Consider the following 22,949-nt stretch of genomic DNA (forward strand, 5'->3'; position numbering starts at 1 on the left):
AATTCTTCATATACTGTATGATAAATGAGAGGTAACATTTTATTTATGGTATTATTTCCACATATTTCTCTCCATTCTTCCTTCTGCCAACGGTGTCGCAGTTTCTCGTCTCTCCCGTGTGTGTGCTTAGTGCGTACGCATGGGTTAGAGTTTGCGTGGAGGACCGCACATTTTCCCGTCAAGTTAGTATTTTATAAATCGCAAACATTGCGTAGAAACTGGCGTACGCCATTTTTTTAGCGTATATCCCTTTATAAATGAGGCCCCTGATGACAAGACTTCTAGACAAACAGGAACTGCCGCCAAAACTGGAAACTTGACGTGGATCTTAAATATATAAGCAATTAAACAACATCTTACATTTCTTTTCACACAATACGTGTCCTTGCAGTATCAACACTAATTCGGCTGACTTTTATATTTGATCCAAATGGTAGATATGCTGTATTTAGTCATAACGGTGCACAGCTGATAGAAAGGGACACCTACTGGTTAAAGCACGTTATTGCATTTTATAATTTTATTATTAGATATTAATAGGAGGATGTGCAAAACAGACAAACTAATAAGGCTTTATTTAAACATTAAAGAATACTTTAGGTTAAGGTCTTCGTTTGAATAAGAAAAAAGCTTTGGGGGTGTAGAAGATGAATATGGAGGGATGAAACCCTCTTTGATGGTCACACATGCAGAGCGCACAGCACACACAGTGAAATGTGTATCTACAGATAAATATTAAGCCTGACAAAGTACTTAACGTCTAATATATTGCTTTCCTGCAATGTTAACTATGTTTAAGCACTTATTTTAACTGATATTATACATATGTATTATACTCTTATAAGATGTATGTAGAAATGTGCAGAATATGACAATGTAATGGTGGAGGTACACACATATTGATAGATGTCTTGTGCTTGTAATGCACTGTTGAGGAACCTGCGACCCAAGTTTTTCATTCATTGCATAACTACACCGTAGTTGTGTATAATATGATATGTCAATAAACCTTAGAAAATCTTGAAATCTTGAAAGGGATGTGCAAAATAGTCATTATATACAGTCTTTAATGTCAATAAACCTTAGAAAATCTTGAAATCTTGAATGGGATGTGCAAAATAGTCATTATATACAGTCTTTAATTAACTATTAGTAGAGAATAACGACGAGTAAAGAATATACTTTATAGGGATCCTATTAATATCTAATAATAAAATTATAAAATGCAATAACGTGCTTTAACCAGTAGGTGTCCCTTTCTATCAGCTGTGCACCGTTATGGTGTAAATACAGCCTATCTACCAATTGGATCAAATATAAAAGTCAGCCGAATTAGTGTTGATACTGCAAGGAGACGTATTGTGTGAAAAGAAATGTAAGATGTTGTTTAATTGCTTATATATTTAAGATCCACGTCAAGTTTTCAGTTTTGGCGGCAGTTCCTGTTTGTCTAGAAGTCTTGTCATCAGGGCTCTATAAATAGAGTTATCTACGGCAGATATGTAATATTTAATGCAGCCGAAACGTGTATTACAATGCCGTTATGTGATGACTTTCAAAGAGAAAAGCAAGCACACTCGGAATAATGTATTATTAAAAAAATGTATACAGTCTATGGTTGCTACAGAGGATTGTGGGTAATGTCCGTAAAACTTCCGGGTTCCTCCATGGGATCTTATTTCGGAAAAAGTATGCATTGAAGTCAATGGAGAGAGAAAGATTATCTTTCGATCCCGTTTGAATTGTGCCACGAATTACACATATGATGTTTGTCAATCTTAAATAATAATTTCCATGTCAAAAAAGTCACAGTTTGTCGTAAAACTGTTGAAATATAATGGCGCGTTTCCACTACAGCGCGGAGCACGGTTTAAGAGGGCTGTGACGTCAGCGGCCCGTTTTTGGTTGCGTTTCCACTTGGCCTAGTACCGGCCAGCGGGTCCTAATTCACAGTTTTTCTGGCCTCATAAAAACCTTTTAAAATGCGTGTTTTCTAAATGGAGATTGGCTAAGCTAACGCAGTATATGCTCCGACCGTCCACACTCACAACAACGGCCTATACAGACATAAATAAAGCAGCGACTGTATTCACCATGACACAGGCAGTCTGTGGTTTGTACTTGTTTAACTTTTGTCTAGTTTCTGAACATATATGAGGAGCTGTGAGCTCTGAGTGCTAACAGCTAACGGCTGTGTTGTTTTTCTGGGGTTCTCATTGAAGATGACGTCACGGCTCCGCCTACACTGCGTTACTATAGATACTACCCCAGTTCCTAAACTGTAATGGAAATGCGCCATAAAGTGAGCCAGTCCTAACGAGGCCTAGCCATACCGAGCGAGGCCGTGTAGTGGAAATGCGCCATTAGACTATGAAATGTGTGTGTATGTACAACTCTCAACATGCCCAGACTTGTAGTGATTTTCACCTCTTTTAATACTTTTAATACCACATTACGTCACACGTTTGATGCGCGCCCGTGATTGAAAATCTCTTTATTTAAAAAATACGGGGAATACGGATCTCGGGGTCTCCTTGCTCCCTGTTCGCAGATGCGACGCGTCATATGACGTCACATGTTTGGCATGTCTCGATTGAATATGCTTTATTTAAAACAAAAACAAGGACAATAAACAAAGCAGTCTTCACAACGGCCGGACAAAATACTTTGAGCCGCCCTATAGCCAAAGCCCGAGACACTGTTTAAAGCATAATAAAGACAATATATAGAGCATAATGTTTTTAATGCAATGCAGTCTCGCAACGTATGCTTCAGCAGAGAATGGCCCGCGGCGGGAAGCATTCGCTCGCGATCTCAAGAAGCCTATGGACATCCCGGAAAGTTGAAAATGTACGCTAAGGGCCGCCCCCTTGCGTAGGAAAAATACCACAGGGGACCTTGACATAACGTCAACATACGCCGACCAGGGAGTGAGGATGTGTTGACCGGGGGAACGGGGAGATCTCATTAGGCGGCTGCCTTTCCGATGATCTCCGGGAGTTCCTGGAGAATACCGCCTATCGACGGCAGAGCCGTGATGGCGGAGATTTTTTCAAATTTTTTCTAATGTTTTCAAATATTATTTTTTAGAATATCTTAGGCCCACTGCTTTCTTCACATCAACTAAAAAGAAAAACAGACACACAAACTTAAGGATGTATTAAGGTACTCATTAAGCCGTCAAATGATCATGGCAAAGACACAAAACAAACCCAATGTTTTCAAAAATGAGTAAATTCACTTGCAACAACATGGTGACTGCAGTGGGATTCATACTTGCTCTCCTCTGAACAAAATATAAATGCATTATTCCGCTGAGCCACAACCTCCACTCAAACATCATGTTTCCAAGTGACACATCCTATCCACATGATTTTTTTCGTGTTTCAGGTAAGTGCTCATCCAAATTCTTCATCATCCTCACTCGGAGGAAATCGCTGCATACATTTGTACCAGATCATCACTACTGTAACTGCGGTTTAGCGAAGGGTCGATTGGAGAAATTGAATTGTTTTTGTGTTTCCTTTTAGTGGCAGCCTATTCAATCACTTTTTAGATAGATCGATAGATAGATATATACTTTATTAATCCCAAATTGGGAAATTCTTTTAAACACACCGGGAGCTCCTGCACCGCCAACAGGATTGGATTTTGTGTTCTTACTTTACCTTAACACATTACAAATACATTGCTTTGGATCAAGCGTTGGTTTTTCATTAAATGGGTATTAGAAAGTAAGCAGTTAAATACAAAAAAGATTTTCCTCCACCATTAATGATTAAATAATTATACAGGGTTTGGCATTAATTATTGGTTTTCTTTCAATATAATGTGAGTTTATTTTAAGGAAAGTGGCACTTCACTCTTCAATATGATATGTTTCCTTCAACCATAATGTTGAGATTTCCAATTGTACCTGAGTCTGAAATGACCTCTGACCTATGTAACCACTAAAACTTACTGTAACCTGGCAACACCTGATCTCTGGGTGTTCTTCACAAGGAATCATTGTTCATATGGTGAACGTACGAGTATGAGACCACCAATAGCATCTGGATTGAAATCAGCTTGTGTGTGTTCACATGCTCCTTATCTGCTCTTTAATTTCCTGGCAGCTGGTTGACAAGAAAAGAAAGAAAACAAGACAGACAGAAGAGCCGTCGGCTGGAAATGTAAACATGAAGTGAATGAAAAGCTCAATGGGGCTCCGTTCTTTTTCAAAAAGATTCCCATTTTACAGAAACATTCATAGTATTAGCAATAGCTCTGATACGAGCAGTCTGAACACAATTGAAACCTTCTCACGTCACATTATCCTTCAGTAGAACAAATCAGATGACATTTGTTATTCAGGCAGCAGAAGAACCTCAGCTCAGTTTTCATGTTCATAGTTATATGTCCTATAACTAAATATCCGTGTGGGCAGGATGTGTTTGGTTGAAAGTAAAAAGGGCTTTTCATAAAAATCTACTTGCCAGTTCCAAAGCATAAGTTGTGTTAATTAGCATTAATTACCATCATAGCATATGCAGACAATAATTTCGATTTGGAGAATTTTGAGGATGCTGAATCCATTTCTGAAAGGATCAGAATTTGCAGTTTTAACCAGAAAGTGGCAATATTTGTACTCTCTGTGGGATGATGTTGACTACCATGAGTAGTTTTGCAACCGTTGGATATAGAGCACAAGATGAAAATGATTACCTCTAATGTGGACTATTATTTTTCAAATAATGAAACTGTCCAATCCAAATGATCCAGAGTCCCCTAAAGCTTCAAAAATAAATCAGCCCACTGGGAGTACAAATATGGCCACTTTCTGGTTAAAACAACAATTTTTGATACTGAAAGAGTCAGAAATGGATTCAGCATCCTCAATCCTAAATTGATCTTTATTCTTTTATAAACTTGTACACTAAGATTGTCCTCCAACACTCACTAACCTGGGTGTTTGAATGCCTCTAAGTAAGCTACTCTGCCTGTGGTCATATTTATAAAAAGAATTAGTGGCTATAGCAACTAGCAGTTTTTGTATGCTAATGGGGCAATAATAGTACCTTTTCAATCTTTTTACCTTTCTATTGTAATACCTTCAGATTTATATATTTGTATTGTTAAATGTTGTTGTACATGTATTTCTCCTTATCTTATTTGTTTCAATGTTATGATTAATGCCTGAAATAATCTTTTAGCCTATGTTTTTGTCATGCAGCCTATGATATTTACCTTTATTTTAAGTTGAGGTCTGTCATATAAAATGTGCTATATAAATTATCTTGACTAATTATCTTGACTTTAACTATTTATATTTAAAAAGGAAACTTTTGAGGATCGTGTGTTTGTTATAACTGAGTGTAAATGACATCCTCTGACAGCAGATCACAGCAGCTTCAAAACTTTTCCTCCTGCTTTGAAATATGAATAAATGCAGTTAATCTGAGTGCGTGTGTGTGTGTGTGTGTGTGTGTGTGTGTGTGTGTGTGTGTGTGGTCATCAAAGGCATTTAACCCTTTGGGAATCAGCTCTGATGTGGTTGTGTGTCTGTAAACAGGTAGGAAGCACTTTAACTCTAGATCTCTGATGCTGATTCATGGTAAACAGGAAAAATAAATGTCTTTTTAAATGTGCTTTAATCTCCCTCTAATGTCACCGCAAACACTACTACAGTCTGTCTGATGTTAAATGGTAACATTAACTTTATTTCAAACCAGAATCTCTGATCTCTAACATGTCTGAACATGTTTAGAAGCTGAATTTAAGTCTCTTCAGTTATGACCTCATCATGTTTTTCCTTTTGGAAGAATAATTGCATTTTGGATTTTATTTAAATAAAGTCCTCAAATGCTTTTTTCTCTCACCATCTTTTATCGAGGATAGAAGAATCCGTGTATCTACCGTCCATTTGTTTTTCTTTATTAAACAAGTAAACGGAAGAGCGTCTGAGGCGTTTTTGCTTTTTACCTTACTAAAATGAGGCTTGTTTGAGACAAGCGAGACCTGCGCAGACCTGCGCAATTGCGATCAACGTCTTGCTCGTGCGTTGCATGATGGTTAGTCATTTTGTCCGACTTGCTCTGGAGGCTCGCCTACATGAGACGTTGAAATCTCGCGGGACAAAGACGCCCGCAGACTTGAGAGCGAGGCGCGGCGAGGCGGCGCAGTTTCTCTCCCCGGGCTGCGGAAGCGAAATGCTTGATGGGAAACGACTCGCTGGTATCTCGAGCTGAGCGCTCATTGGTGGGTTTTACCCCGTGCTGGAGATGAAACTCTCCATTGGCTCGGCAAAAGTGTGTTGTTGTTTTGTGTCAGTTTTACGTCGCCACTTCCATTCACATTTTTCATCATTGTTCCACAATGTTTATCATCATGACATTAATATCTATATATTTTATACTATACTTGCACTGCTTACCGTTGTCATACTTTATATATCTTTGCATATTCATACAACACACTGTTCATACTAGGCTAGGCTACTGTGTATATAGTGTATTCATACCCCTCACTGTTTTTTCATCATTCAATTCATTCTATATTTTATTCTGTAGATTGTGTACATTACTTTTCACTTTACTGCTTTATGCACTCCTGGTTAGAAGCTAAACTGCATTTCGTTGTCTCAGTACCTGTAATCTGTGCAATAACAATAAAGTTGAATCTAATCTTGAGCAGGAACAAATTTATTTACTTAGTACATATCTGACATTAACGATTAAACACATTTGTCCATTCTTTATCAATCAATCAATCAATGTTTATTTATATAGCCCAATATCACAAAAGTTACATTTGTCTCAGTGGACTTCACAGTTTGTACAGAATATCAGTATGACAATACGACACCCTCTGTCCTTACGTTTCACATCATACAAGGAAACACTTCCAGAGAAAAACCCACAGTTTAAAGGGGAAATGGGAGAAACCTCAGGGAGAGCAACAGAGGAGGGATCCCTCTCCCAGGACGGACAGACGTGCAATAGATGCCGTGTGCATTTATAAATGCAAACCGAGTCAAGCCGACTCCGGAGGTGGCAGTATGCACCTTAAAGTTGTTTGAAATCCGCCAAAAAACCGAGAGAAGAAGAAGAAGAAGAAGAAGAAGAAGAAGCCGACTCCGAGCTGTCCGACTTCAGGCGAGCTTTTTGAGACCTCCCCCGGCTGCGATCGGCTATTCTCGTCTACTTTCGAGGCGAGCCGCAGCTCGTCTCAAACAAGCCTATTGTCTAATGGTCCTTGGAGCGAGGGGCGGGGCTAAACTCACGGAAGTGATTTCAAAACAAAAGCACTCGTTTGCTAAAATCACACTTTGAATCACTGCTGAAGGAACGGTGATTATTATAAACAAGGGGAATTTAGCGATCACAACGAAAACGGCCAAGACACATATTGAGCCCAGAAAATGGATGTTATTAAGGGCTGCAAATATAATAAGCCTATGTCTAAAATGTACAACATTGTTAGGAGATTTAAACTATACAGCGATTCTGCACTGCGGTCAACTCAGCCGTCTCTCGAGTTTGTTTTTTCAGCTGCTCTTCATTATTCCTGCTATATTTGACGAGTAATACAAATATTTTTTACCACAAGTTCTTAAGGAAACTGACACTGTTGGACCCGGTACTAGTTTGACTTCTACCAGAAATAAAATGAAATACTTTTACTGCCTACTTTGTGAGTAATCCTCTGTCAAAGTCCCCTCCATAATGCATGTTTTTCTGCTATCTTTGATGAATGATAAAAATACAATTTTACCATTAGTTCTTAATGAAATTGATACTGTTTGACTTTGTATTAGTTAGCCTACTACTAACAATACATTGAAGTACTTTTACTGTGTATTTTTTGAGAAATACTCTGTCAAAGTCCCCTGCTGAGAACAAAATCAAGCCACTTCTGCTAAGTTTGATGAGGGAATTAATTTTTGTTGCCATTAGTTATTCGTGAGATTGATCCTGTTGGACTCAGTACTAGTGAAACTACCCCCACAAGTACTATGAAGTACTTACTGTGTACTTTTCCAATAATCCTCTGTCAATGTCCCCTCCTGAGAACAAGAATGCATGTTTCTCTGCTATTTTGAATAAGCATTAAAAAACCTTTCTTCATGAGACTTATATTGTTGGTCAGAGTATTTTAAGAGGATATGGTAGACATAATATCAGCAATACTTCCAGTCAGTACTCCGGCAGCAGCGTTTTACACCTTGGAAAGTCTTTAGAGACTGGCCTGGATAGCTGGTCTGCACACTGACACACTCTGTCACTCTTGTTGGCCTCTTATGATGCTGCTGTCTTTTAATATATGATTATTTCTCAGCCGCTAGTTCGTTCCTCGCAGATTCTTCAGTCTCATCAGCCTCATCCTTCCATCAGTCCCCTGCAGTCAACGCATCAGCCTCCAGCACACTTCCAGTGTCTGACTCCATATTATATTGTCCTGATGCTGTATACAAGGGTGATGCCCCATGATCACAAAATGACCCCTCTAGAGTCTGAGTGCCAAGGACCTCATATTATGTCTGTCATTAATGTTACATCACCCATTATAACAATTTGCTTTCCTTTTTTCTCTTCTCTTAAGTGAATAGCCCTGTCTATTAAAAGCAAAAACGCCTCTGAGACGCTCTTCCCTTTACTTGTTTAATAAAGAAAAACAAATGGACGGTAGATACACGGATTTAGAAGCTACCAAAATATAAAACAATTTACTAGATGAATAAATGAATATGCCATACAATGCATCCTAATATCATCAGCCAAATAATAATTTCATTATATAATATCTGATTGTGAAATGAGCTATTCTGCATACTTAGTACTTTTACTTTTGAACTTCTATTTACCACCCTATTTGGAATTATCTAGTACCAGTACCACACTGTGTTATAATTACTTTTGTTTGAAATATTTTTACAGAGGTGGGAGAAGTACTCAGATCTTGTACTTGAGTAAAAGTAGAAGTACCAGTGTAGTGTAGGAATACTCTGTTACAAGTAAAAGTCCTGCAATCAAATGGTTACTCAAGTAAAAGTATACAAGTATTAGATTCAAAATATACTTAACGTACCATGGTAAAAGTAGTCATTGTGCAGATTGGCCCATTTCAGAATAATATATATGATATATTTTATAATTATTGATCATTAAAGTGTTATCAAAGCTGGTAAAGGTGCAGCTAGTTTGAATGACTTTGTATACTGCAGGGTAGCTTGTGAATTTACTCCAGGTGGAACTAAAGTCTGATTTAACACTTGATTATATTTCATATCATTAATCCAAATCTGTAAAGGTAACACATAAATTAGTGAAAGTAATTAAGTAATTAAGTAGCATACAATTTAAATACTCAAGTAAAGTACAAGTATCTCAACATTTTACTTAAGTACAGTACTTGAGTAAATGTACTTTGTTACTTTACATCAATGGTTAATAATATACAGTATTTATTTTAAAACATGTAATCATCCTCGCGCTCAGCAGTGACGATGTGTGAAGATTTTGCGGGGTCGGAACCTTTCAGGAGGAGCTTGTACTCACCCGGAGATATTTTCCCAAACACTCTGTTCTTCTCTTTAAAACCACCGTAGTTCTCAGTCTGCATGTTGACTGTCTGATTTAAAAGTGAATTTAAAGAAAAATATTCTTCTTTCTTCACATCGATGGGAGAAGAGAATGAGCTGCTGATATGAGGTACGCTTATGCGTTTCATGGAGAGTTTGAGAAGAAAGTCAAACGATTATCACCAACATGTTTACATTTGATAATATACTCAAAATAGTAATTGTAGTATTTGTGTTATATCAGGCTTGCACGTGTGTTCATATTACACCTGCACCTTGGCCAATAAAATACATATTAAATTGGCTTTGGAAACATAATTTACCTGCAGCATTTGAATGTAAAACATGTATTATTATTTATGTTATGTCAAACGCAGTGGTGGAATGTAACTAAGTACATTTACTCAAATACTGTACCTAAGTATAATTTTGAAGTACTTGTTCTTCATTTGAGTATTTATTACACATTATGCTACTCTATACTTTGACTTTACTACATTTTGGTGGACATCTTTTTACATTTTACTCCACTATATTTATTTGACTAATTAAGTTACCAGCTACTTACCAGATATAGATTTATAATAAAGAAAATAAATCAACTAAATAATCATTATGTATCATTAATACGTTAATATACTTATACTTTTTTATTTATTATTATACAATACTTTTGTACTTTTACTTGAGTACAATTTTGAATGCATGACTTTTACTTGTAACAGAGTTTTCTATTTTTTTTTAGTATTGCTAGTTTTACTTAAGTCAAATATAATAATACTTCTTACCCCTTGGTCATATATAGGAAAACAAACAAGCAAACATATATTTTTTATATTACTGGATGATAATAAAATTAAAGGGATTGAATTGTAAATGTTGCAGCTGGTGGAGCTTACTATGACTTTCTAAAGGGAATCATAAATCATAATTCATTACTTGATTTATATTGTTTTGTATAAGCTGAACCTGCATAAATAACTAGTACAATTTTCCCTCCAAAATGTAATGGCGAAGAAGTGTAAAGTATTATAAAATGAAAATACTGAAGTAAAGCACAAATACCTCAGAATCATACTTAAGTACAGTACTTAAGTATATGCAACTTTCCAACACGGCCTCAGATAAAGACTCAAAACGCGCACCTTTCTCTTTTAGAAAGACTTTCTATACGTCCTCTCCAGGTTTGGGAACAACTCTGATATGTGGCCCTCCTCACACAGCAGACAGGATATCTTTATTAGCTTATCAGGTATATTTCTCTCCTTTGCGGCTGAGTTAAGATTCCAGAATGTTCAGCTGCCACAGAGCTAGTGAAACAGATTCCTTTTACCTTAATGTGAGCCTGTGAGACTTTGTTAATAAAGATTTGAATGAGAGGAAATGTATGACTTTGCTAGTTAACTGTTAATATCTCTGTGTATATTTTCCCTTTTTCTTCCCGTCATCTGCTCTATCCCTCCTGTTTCATTTGGTCCTCATCTTTTCTCTATTCCTTCATCATCTCATCCTCTTGTTATCCTCCTCTCTCCCTCCACTTCAGTATGGAGCTTTCATCTTTGCTTCATGACCTTCATCTCTCCTCCTCCTCCTCCTCCTCCTCCTCCTCAGATAAGCCCCTCCCCTCTCCCTACCTTCCTCCTATCACAGAGCTCCTGTCCCAACTGCAGGAGAAGCTGATTGGTGCCTCCTCAGACTCTGAAACAAGCGCCCTGATTGGTCATGTGGAACAGCTCTTCAAAATAGCAGATCCAAATTGGCTGTTCACAGCCAATCAAGATGATGGGCGGGCGGAGCTTCAGGAGGCTTACAGCAATCTGGTCAGCGCTCTGATTGGCTGTGCATCTCTGCCGCTCTGTGAAGACGACTGCAGCTCATTGCCTGCCGCAGCCTATCAGAGCGTCCCAAATCTTGCTCAAGCAGTATGCTCTGCCCTCACAGCGCTCCTAGGAACTCTGGGTAATGGAGGCAGTCGGACTGGTCTGCTGCTGGTTGTAGCTCCACATTTGTGCGTGTTAGCTGTCACTCATTTCCAGGTGAGTCCACGGATTTGCAACTGTCTGTCATATAAGTAGGTCTCCAGTAGGCTGTATGATGAGTCCAGTTTGACAAAGCCAGAGTTTCTTTACCTTAGCTAGCTTAACAAAACCATGATCAAATATAATGGGTACCTTAAAGGTGGTTATTGCATTGCACCTTCCCACAAAAGGGGGGTTTGGCACATCGTTTTACTTGTTTCAATGCGGATGACTGATGCTGCAAAGAAGATATTCTGCACAAGAATAATAATAATAATAATAATAATAATAATACATAATATTGAAACGCCTCCATTGGACTCCTTTGTTTACTTCATCTCTAACCGGTTGACCAATCACAACAGAGCCGACCAGCTAACCAATCAGAGCAGACTGGACTCTGCTTTCAGACAGAGGGTGAAAAGAGGTGCTGCAGCACAGGCAGTATGAGAACAATAAAGAGCTTTTTGAACATTAAAGCATGGAGACATGTCCCAGTAGAGACACTACATACTGATATGAAGCTGAAAATAATATTTCCTCTTTAAGATATAAAATCTGAAATAACAAACCATCAAATCAAATGTTAAGTTTTTTCAATCTTTCAGGACCAGCCCTGGACCAGCTCCTCCTCCAGAGCTGGGGCTCGGAGCCTGCAGGAGGCGCTGCTGAGGACAGGGGGCTGGAGGGACTCCCCCCACCTCCTGATGGGGGGCGGGAGTCAGACGAACGAGGGAGAAGAGGAAGGGAAGAACAGAGGAATTCTCGGAGGAATCCTGGACATCCTGCAGCCTCAACTGACCAAGTGAGGATCTGTTACTTCATATTTGCAATGCAAAGACATTGCTTTAGGTCAAGGAGGGTCCTCATGTGTGTGTATATTTGTTTGTTTGCTTTGCAGAGACTTGTGGCATCGCTATGAAGCAGTGAAGCTCGTGTTCGCGTGGACGCTCCTGCAGGTTTGACCTTTGACCTTCATTCAGCCATAATGTGTTAATGCGTTCATAAGCTAAAACTACAATTACATGTAGTTTACATCCATGTGCATTGAACATGTCCCACTCAAGTGTTACATTTTTAACTGTGTTTGTCTGTGTTTAGGTGACTCGTCCCTCTCTCTCCCCTCACCTGTCCCGCCTCCTTCCCCCCTCCCTCCTCCTCACAGACCACTTCAGACAAGAGAACTGCATTCTGGGAGTACGCTGTCTGCATCACATTGTACTCAACACGGTGAGAACACACTCTTATGCACACACACAGTGTGAATACATATATATACACCGTATTTAGACTGTATTACTGCTTTCAATAAAGGAAATAATGTCAACGTATTGATCACAATAATAATTAAAGCTGCAAGCAGCGTTGAGCGGGTCTTCGACGCTCCGCAGGCTGTTGTCCGCACGTCGAGGTGTTTCAGGCCGTGGGACAATGTATTTAGGAGTTACAGCAGTATCATAAACATCGTGCTTAACGGCGAGGGATGCGTTGCCATGGCAACAACTTTTGAGGAAAACTCACTATTGTCATATTGAGGTGTTGAGGGCCGGACCATTAACTGTCATCTGAAGTCTGGTGCAGTTTGGACCATTTTCCATCGAGTTATGACAACACTGTGTTTCATGGCGAGGGATCTGTCGCCATGGCAACAGCATATGATGATATCCCATAATTGGCGTAGAGCTGTTGAGGGCCGGACCATTCACCATTATCTGAGGTCTGGTGCAGTTTGGACCATTTTCCATTGACTTAAGACAACATTGTGTTTCATGGCGAGGGATCTGTCGCCATGGCAACGGCATATGATGAGATCTCTGATTTCACGTAGAGCTGTTGAGGGCCGGACCATTCACCATTATCTGAGGTCTGGTGCAGTTTGGACCATTTTCCATTGAATTAAGACAACATCGTGTTTTATGGCGAGTGATGCGTTGCCATGGAAACGGCATACGGTGAGATCTCTGATTTTACGTAGAGCTGTTGAGGGCCGGACCATTAACTGTCATCTGAAGTCTGGTGCCGTTTGGAACCTTTTCCATTGATTTAAGACAACATTGTGTTTTATGGCGAAGGATGCGTTGCCATGGCAACGGCATATGATGACACCCCATAATTGACATAGTGCTGTTGAGGGCCGGACTAGTAGCCATGATCTGAAGTCTGGTGCAGTTTGGACCATTTTCCATTGACTTAAGACAACATCGTGTTTTACGGCGAGTGATTCGTTGCCATGGAAACGGCATATGATGACATCCCAGAATTGGCGTAGAGCTGTTGAGGGCCGGACCATTAACTGTCATCTGAAGTCTGGTGCCGTTTGGACCATTTTCAGAGGAGTAACGGCAACTTCGTGTTTTTTGGCGAGGGATGCGTTGCCATGGAAACGGCATATGATGACATCCCATAATTGGCATATTGCTGTTGAGGGGCGGACTAGTAGCCATCATCTGAAGTCTGGTGCAGTTTGGACCATTTTCCATTGACTTAAGGCAACATTGTGTTTTACGGCGTGGGATGCGTTGCCATGGCAACGGCATATGATGACATCCCATAATTGGCATAGTGCTGTTGAGGGGCGGACTAGTAGCCATCATCTGAAGTCTGGTGCAGTTTGGACCATTTTCCATTGACTTAAGACAACATCGTGTTTTACGGCGAGTGATTCGTTGCCATGGAAACGGCTTACGGTGAGATCTCAGATTTCACGTAGAGCTGTTGAGGCATGGACCGGTGATATAAAAATGAAGATTGGGGGACGATGGGACCGTGTCCATTGGAGTTACAGCGACACCGTGTTTTATGGCGAGGGATGCGTTGCCATGGTAACGCCATATTAAGTAACATCAAATTTGACGTAGAGCTGTTCAGGGCCATAGTGTTAACCATCATGTGAAGTTTGGTGGCGTTCTGAGTATGTCAGTTGGCGTTATGACATCATCGTGTTCCATGGCGAGGGATCGCCTAGCATCGAGCGAACGTGAACTTTGGCGCCAATTCACGGCTACGCCGTGCGAAAGAAAAAAACTTCCGTGATAACTTTGAATTGCCCATGTCTCGAGGCGCTACCCGACGAATTTCGAGTCGTACGGATAAAGTCCCTGGGAGAAGATAGATTTCGTGCGGAGGACGAAAAACGCGATAAATCGCGTTTTTCCGACACCAAATTCAAAATGGCCGGCTTCCTGTACGTTATTGTATACCCCTCCAAGAGGCTTTTTGGTTTGTCTTCGCACCCTAGATATGCGTAGTGAGTTTCGTTTGTTTACGTGAAAGTTAAAGTGGGGGAAGTTTACGTTAAAAACGGAAGTGGGCGTGGCCTACGCAATTTTTGACGCAAAGTTCCGGAACCAATTACATATCTGAAGTTGCACCAATTCTGACGCGCGTGCAAAATTTGGTGAGTTTTCACATATGTTGCAGGGGTCAAAGGTTTATCGGTCGCTGCGCGACCGATTTCAATAGGGTCTTCGCCGACCTAGGTCTCAGACCCTAATAACAAGTTTCAATACTTTTATTTACTTGTATATTGGGGGGAGATAAAACACTCAGGGCACATTATCTCTACCATACTGCAGCTCTATCTGTTCCTACAGTGGTGACTCTGTTGTGAGTGTAGTTGTGCCATCACACTGCGTCAGTGTCAGTGGTCTCCAATCAGTGCAGTACATGTGATGATGATGATGATGATGATGGTGATGATGATGTTTGTGTTTGTGTTCAGCCTGCTGCTGATCTGCGTCAGTTCAACAGAGCAGAAGTTCTCTACCAGGCGTTATTCAAACATCTGTACTCTACAGACACTGCTGTAATCAAGGTAACACACACACACACAGACAGACAGACAGACAGACAGACAGACAGACAGACAGACAGACAGACAGACAGACAGACAGACAGACAGACAGAATTCTAATGTCTAACACTTAATGTGGAGAAAGAGATGTCCTGTATGGGTTGATTGTGCGTTGATCTGTTGGTAATGCCTCGGGGTTCCCGTGGGCATGTAAACAAATGCATAATGCTGCGCTATACTTTGTGGCCTCACCCAGTTGCATAGCGACGCTTATTGTTTAGGTGTCTTTTAACAAGCAGGTAGTCATATCATTAGCTAGAACTAGCTGGATCTGATCGATATGGAGATAAACGCGAGTAAAGTCTAATCTGACGAGAGAGAGATCAGCTGCTGCTGACGAGTCGACACGCAGCTCTGCATGATCACCTGCAGCGGTGAGCGGAACAAAACACACACTTCAGGTTAGAATATCACACGTAGCTATTTTAATTACCTCTCAAACTACCTAAACTAGTTATAGATATGTTTAGTTTTACTGTCGGGTCACTCATTACTGGATCCGCGAGCTGCATGATACTGACGGGCTGTCAGGAGAGGGAGAGAGCGCTCCGTTTATTATTCCCGTGTTATTGTAAGTTACTGTACACTTTTGAATAATGTAGTTAATCTACTATAATTAGTTTGTTTAATATCGAATCATATCAATTTGTTTTAAAGCTCAATAAGAAGACCTTTGACCGGCACTTTTCTAATTTTGTCCGGAAGATTGAAACTTTAACGGACATTTTGACCGGCGAAAAAATATTCTAACGGGAACTCTGACACACACACACACACACACACACACACACACACACACACACACACACACACACACACACACACACACACACACCACACACATACACATACACATACACACACACATGACATAGCATTCTTATGTCGTGAATTTTGGAGGAATGTATACATCTATTGAATATAAGTTTGAGTATGTTAAATGACACTTGTGTGCCGTTTTGGGATTCATCCATAGAGATCTTTTTGCTAGAAATGTGACACTAGCAGGTAATCTAGTATTGGCAATCCTAAATCCCAATGTATGTGCACTAGTGTTGCGCTGGCCTTTTTAGAAACCAACTTAAGACCCTCAAGTTAAATAGTTCTTGACAGGGTTAGGGGTTAACAGTCTCTAAATATATAAAACTTTACGGTCAAATTAGGTCTAACTTTTTCTAGACTAGACATGGGTATAACATATAAAAATACAATGTAACCTAACATCAGTATGGCAATATTAAATGTCTATCTTATTTTGCGCAGTTTACTAGTAAATGTTTGCACAGCCACAAACGGCATGCACAGAATCAGGTAGTGAGGGGGGTTAGTCAGGACTGAGGCAGACCTCCTGTTGGAGGGTTTAATGACTGCCCCTCTCCACGAGTTGGTTTGGAATAGCACTTAATGTAGTGGGCCTGTTGTGTATAAAAACAGGTTGGCTTGTCCAGGCTTGGGCTAGAATATGAACACGCACCTCTTCAGCACGTGGAGTCTCATCAGGTTCACAGAATGCACTGCAGACGATCACAGTCTGATGCATTCAGTTTTATTCTTAAGAGAATGAAAACCCAGGCCAGTCTCTGGATGTGAATATGCTCTCTCCTTTTTAAAGTCCTAACCCCTGCTGTTCCATCTACAAACTGTAATCCCATTGTTTTGAGAGCTTGTTCTATTTTGACACTTTCTCCTCCTATGTTGGCTTGATGTTCGACTGACTTCAGTGTTTTCTAATGAGGGCTGAATGCCCTCATTAGAAAACGCCCTCCAGCTACTCCTACTCATATGTTTTATTAACAATGTTGCAAAAACTTCAATTTTCAACCTAAGGAACATTGCCAGGATCAGACCATTTTTAACACGCTGCTAAATTGGTTTTACATGCTTTTATTACTAGTCGCTTGGACTGCTGCAATTCTCTTTTAACTGGTCTCCCATAAAAATCTTTAAAGAAATTGCAATAAATTCAGAATGCTGCGGCCAGTATTTATAACAAACACTGAAACACATTTCCCCTGTGAAGGCATCCCTGCACTGGTTACCGGTGTCTTTCAGAATAGATTTTAAAGTGCTTTTAATGATTTACAAGTCTTTACATAACCTTGCCCCTACACACATCAGTGACTGCCTTTCATTTGACAGACCTACAAGGACACTCAGATCCTCCTATGCATTTCTTTTAGAAGTACCTAGAGCATTTTACAAGAAAGGCTGCTTTCTGTGTCTATGGCCCCAAGCTGTGGAACAGCCTCCCATTGGATCTTGGAATAGCAAACTCCATTGGAGTATAAAGTAAAGACCTATCTTTTTAATTTGGGTAGTTATAGTTGTATCACTGTTCATGTTTTATTGTTTTATGGTTCTGTGATATAACTCTTTCTGTTTGTTTATAACTTGCTTTTAATTATGTTCTTCACTCTTTCTTAAGTATCGTGTCGTTACTCTGTAAAGCACTTAGGGCTGCATCTTGCATGAAAGGTGCTATATAAATAAAGTTGTATTATTATATTATTATTATGATAGTTTTTTCTAATATTCACGCTCTGAAATTCAAGGTGTTTAAAAAAAAAGAAAGAAATTATAATTCTTTATATTATAATTTTCTTTTTTTTATATATATATATATATATTGCACCAAATTGCAACTAATCTATATCCACTGTCACTATTCACATTGAACATGTGCTCTTTTATTAAATAAACTAAACGCTTTCATTTGAAGTTGTGAGTTTAGTGTTTTTGACCCTAAGAAACACTGACCCAGTAATCAATAACAATAATCCACAGCTCCCCTCTGCTCCAGAGGATTTAAAAAAGAAATATCCCAATGCCACCTCACAGTGGAACTTATATCGGTGTAAAAAGAATATATTCCAAACTGTTTCCTTTTGCATGTGTTCAAATATAACATAAGATAAATATATACTTTATTGATCCCAATTTGGGACATGTTTTCGTCACAGCAGCATTAAGAAAAAACATTGCACATGAATTAGAAGAAAATACAAAAAGAAAATAATATGAAAAAAAAACAAAAAAACAATAAGATACATATCAGCAGTAGAAGATAAACAAAATACTCAAAACAGTGAATATATACATATCAATAATGAAGGATATACTGTATATCTATAGAATATATATATTGAATACACAATATAAATATACGTTATGCTTGTCCAGCCTATCAAAACACAAGCAATTTAAACATTGAATACAATATTTACTTTATAATTAACATTTGAGTCAGCAGAATATATAATGAAGTATTACGTTGTCTGTCTCTCTCTGTCTGTCTGCAGTCGGTCCTATCCTGTCTCTTGGACTTGTTGGTGGTTTTGGAGAAGCCCCCCTCCTCTCTCACCCCCTCTTCATCACGCAGGAAGCTCTGTCGGCATGACGACGTGCTCCGTCTGGTCCTGACTCACATGGAGGCGGAGCATAAGTTGGAGCGGCGGCGCGTCTACGCCTCGGCTCTGCCTCTGTACATAGACAGGTAGGAGCGTTTGATATGTGCTCGCTGGTGGTGTTGCAGCAGTGTGTAAGGGAACGTTTGTTTTGTGTGCGGGGTCAGGATGGGCGTGGCGGTGTGCAGACACCTACGGCAGGTGGAGCGAGTGGTGCTTGGATACCTGGAGATCACAGATCCACCTGAAGAGACGAGTAGACTGAAGATCCTCGAAGTCCTGCAGAAAATAACCAAAGCCGCCTGGCCACGGTTAGTGCACACACTCACTCACTCACTCACCCACTCACCCACTCACGCACTCACTCACTCACTCACTCACTCACGCACGCACTCACTCACTCACTCACTCACTCACTCACTCACTCACTCACTCACTCACTCACTCACTCACTCACTCACTCACTCACTCACTCACTCACTCAAGTGTCCAAAATCCTGCTCCCACATGTCCCTTTTGTCCTTTTTGTAGCTGATGTGGCCAAAGTTGAGTGTTGTTAAACGAGCAGATTGTGTATTACAGAAGTCCTTTTTCCCCATTTTTTCCCATCCAATCAACTGATAATATTTGCCCAGAAGGCTGCCTTAGCCAACCTGTCGAACCCTCTTACAGTTTTTTCTACAAAGACCTCTGTAAAATTCATTTCACAGTTGTCATAGTCATTGGTGCGAATGAGCATTAGATAAGTATGGCAGCCTTCCATCAACATATGCATTATGTATGCACACATCAGTGTACTGTATGTGTGTGTTAATGGGTGGATATTGACATGATGTGTAAAAGTGCTTTTATTGGATGGGATACAAGGAAAGTCAATTAATCACTTACTTAGGTCTTTAAGTTACCACACAGTGGTCAATAAGTGATATTATTGCTCTAATTTTACACTTTTGGGAAGTCTTTGGCGAATTGACAAGGTTTATAACTGGGTTGAACAGCAGTATTTGCAACAGTGCTTTTGGTTACAGCCTAGGGTTCATAGCAAAGATCCGGGTAAAGTATAAAGGATGTTTGGACCCCCTCTGCTGGGCAGGATCAGCAGTCACTGAGGTGTTGTGCAGAGCAGGGGGCACTTTGGCTATGTAGTGGACATCTCTGAACCTAAATTGGACATGCTTTAACTGAGCTGGAAGTGAGATCTGATAGGACCATGAGTAAGCAGCTTGAACACTTGAATCACCGTCTGAAAGGACCTGAATGCATTTTGTTGATTGAATATAGTGTTATTGGGCATCATTTAGATTATATCTTCTTGTTAACGTATTGGTCCCTTGTCTCTTTGCCGGTCTCTCTCAGGATGGCGTGTCGTGTTGCTGTGTTGCTGCGTTGCCTGTTGAAGTTGCTGGTTGCTGTGTCCTCAGACGGTCAGCTCAGTGACTCAGTGAGACAGAAGCTGATGGGTGAGACGTCTCTCTGTCTGAAGCTGATGGACAGCTGCTGCCACGGAGACCTGCAGGTGTGTTTACCTGCTGACACTCACCTGAACTGAAGATAAACTGTCCTTTCTGAAGACACTCACCTGTCTGTCTGTGTGTCTGTGTGTCTGTGTGTCTGTCTGTCTGTGTGTCTGTCTGTGTGTCTGTCTGTCTGTCTGTCTGTGTGTCTGTGTGTCTGTCTGTCTGTGTGTCTGTCTGTGTGTCTGTCTGTGTGTCTGTCTGTCTGTGTGTCTGTCTGTGTGTCTGTCTGTGTGTCTGTCTGTGTGTCTGTCTGTGTGTCTGTCTGTGTGTCTGTCTGTGTGTCTGTCTGTCTGTCTGTCTGTCTGTCTGTCTGTCTGTCTGTCTGTCTGTCTGTGTGTGTGTCTGTGTGTCTGTCTGTGTGTCTGTCTGTGTGTCTGTCTGTGTGTGTGTCTGTCTGTCTGTCTGTCTGTCTGTCTGTGTGTGTGTGTGTGTCTGTCTGTCTGTGTGTCTGTCTGTCTGTCTGTCTGTGTGTCTGTCTGTCTGTCTGTGTGTCTGTGTGTCTGTCTGTGTGTCTGTCTGTCTGTCTGTCTGTGTGGGTCTGTCTGTCTGTGTGTCTGTGTGTCTGTCTGTGTGTCTGTCTGTCTCTCAGCCTCTCCTTCGACAGGTCGACAGCAGCTGTTGCAGTTCTGAGGTGCTTGGCTGCTTAGCGACACTAACTGGGACAACAGAGAGGTGTTCCAGCAGAACATCTGAAACATAACATATTCCCACTAAAGACGTAAAACCTTGCCAGTGCTGTACTTCTTTTACTTCTATTAAAGGGGCCCTATTATGCTATTTGGGTTTTTATACTTTCCTGTAGTGTGTTCTATAGGTTTTTGTGCAAATGAATGCTCCGTAAAGACTAATCCCTGTGTTCCCTCCAGAGGGAGTTTCTCTCCCTGCCTGAGACGCCTCCATTGGAATTTTGTTTACTTCCGTTACATAATGATATCACTATGTAAAACGTGTGCTTCGATTCGCTAGCGCTCTAACACAATAGCTGGATGTCATGTTTCTTAAAATGAGCAGAATATGACCCCTTTAAGGTTAACAAAGCTTTAAAGGTCTGTCCATATCGTTTCTGATGTCATCACCCTAAAACAATGAAAGGAAAACAAGGATTTTTGTTAGTGTGGTTATATAAATGTATGATTTGTATATAATGTATAAACTGTTAATACAGGTGCCTAGATCCCTTTGTTTGCGACAACAGAGTGTAAACCAGTGAGAATGTCATTTTTGAAAAGACAACAAATATTCATGGGAGCAGAATATTTGATTGGATAAAACGATAGTTACGTCTGTAACTACGGTTCAATGAGTCCCGGATGACCGCCAGAGGTGGTGCTTTAGCACTGGATATGTCCATCGCGCGCATGCGCAGCTCGAGTACCAATAATAATAATAATAATAATAACAACAAAGTCACCTGTAACCCACGTGACACCGGCTATATATGCCGGTGTCGTCAGAGGATCTGTTCCCAGAATCTTCTCGCGAGCACACAATAATTCTGAGTGACAGGATACTCTGGCGGTCATCCGGGACTCATTGAACGATAGTTACAGACGTAACTATCGTTCTATTTCGTCCCTACTGACCGCCCGAGGCGGTGCTTTAGCACTGGATGTCAACAATGTCATGAAGAATCCAAACACTTGCTTACCTAGCAGCGTCACAGGTGACTTTGTTGTTATTGGTACTCGAGCTGCGCATGCGTGCAATGGACATATCCAGTGCTAAAGCACCGCCTCTGGCGGTCAGTAGGGACGAAATAGAACCATGGTTTTGATTAAATTGAAAAATGTTCTTAAGTTGTCTTTGGACTTTGTGACGCTCTGGGGTTATTGGAAATGTATGGATCACTCCTATTGGAAACAATGCTAAGCAGCCACCATTGGAAGGTAATTCTAGTATAAGTTTAATCTTTAGCGTCATCTGTGCAATAAAACTGGGTTTGAACACAATGAAAAAGTATAAAACTATTATGTACAGCTCTACTAGTTCTTTCCAAAAACAGCTTGGTGTACTTTTTCCTAACAAATATAAGGAAATAATGAGTTTGTTGGGGTTTTTAGTGGAATATACTGCCCTAATGGAAGGGCAGAGAAGCGTTTACGACTGCAACTCTGCCTGCTGATCCCAACTATAGGTTGTCATGTCAACGCTAAACCTTAACCCAATCAGTCCTGCTCTGGAACAGGAGCTCCCTCCCAAAATCTTCAGCAAACCACACACCTAACCTGACAGACCCACAACTCATACCCTTTGTATTCACAACAAACAGACTGCAAAAAGACACAACTTCTTCAGCATAGCACCACAACAACCACACGATCATCTCGTCATGCAGCAAATTAAACCGAATCCACAAAACAACATAGCCAACACAGAGAATTCACCGACCATCAACACAGTGGTGCAGCCTGCCTCTCACGTTCCCTTCACAGCGGCACATACTACATCATGACACTTTAGGACTTAATATAGTTAAAACATTTTGTAGGAGGCAGCAAACATTATCATTTCTGCTCTACAGTCGGCATTTTAACACGAGGGCTGCCTTCCTTTTGGAGCAAGCCTCAAGTGACCCTTCGATGAACGTGCAGTTATTGG

The 22,949-nt window shown here is 40.4% G+C and overlaps 1 protein-coding gene across 1 annotated transcript; it reads left to right on the forward strand.

Annotated features, from left to right (window-relative positions):
• The first annotated feature begins 9,573 nt into the window (after positions 1–9,573).
• On the forward strand, positions 9,574–21,518 carry tti2 (TELO2 interacting protein 2). Its single transcript, XM_034118219.1, has 10 exons — positions 9,574–9,689; positions 11,103–11,595; positions 12,186–12,382; positions 12,479–12,536; positions 12,679–12,807; positions 15,299–15,391; positions 18,730–18,923; positions 19,002–19,145; positions 20,191–20,350; positions 20,941–21,518. The coding sequence occupies exons 1-10, from the start codon at positions 9,685–9,687 to the stop codon at positions 21,049–21,051; spliced, it is 1,584 nt and encodes a 527-aa protein (XP_033974110.1). The 5' UTR covers positions 9,574–9,684; the 3' UTR covers positions 21,052–21,518.
• The last annotated feature ends 1,431 nt before the right edge of the window (positions 21,519–22,949 follow it).

The sequence above is a fragment of the Trematomus bernacchii genome, unplaced genomic scaffold, assembly GCF_902827165.1.
Source record: "Trematomus bernacchii unplaced genomic scaffold, fTreBer1.1, whole genome shotgun sequence".
Classification (NCBI taxonomy): domain Eukaryota; kingdom Metazoa; phylum Chordata; class Actinopteri; order Perciformes; family Nototheniidae; genus Trematomus; species Trematomus bernacchii.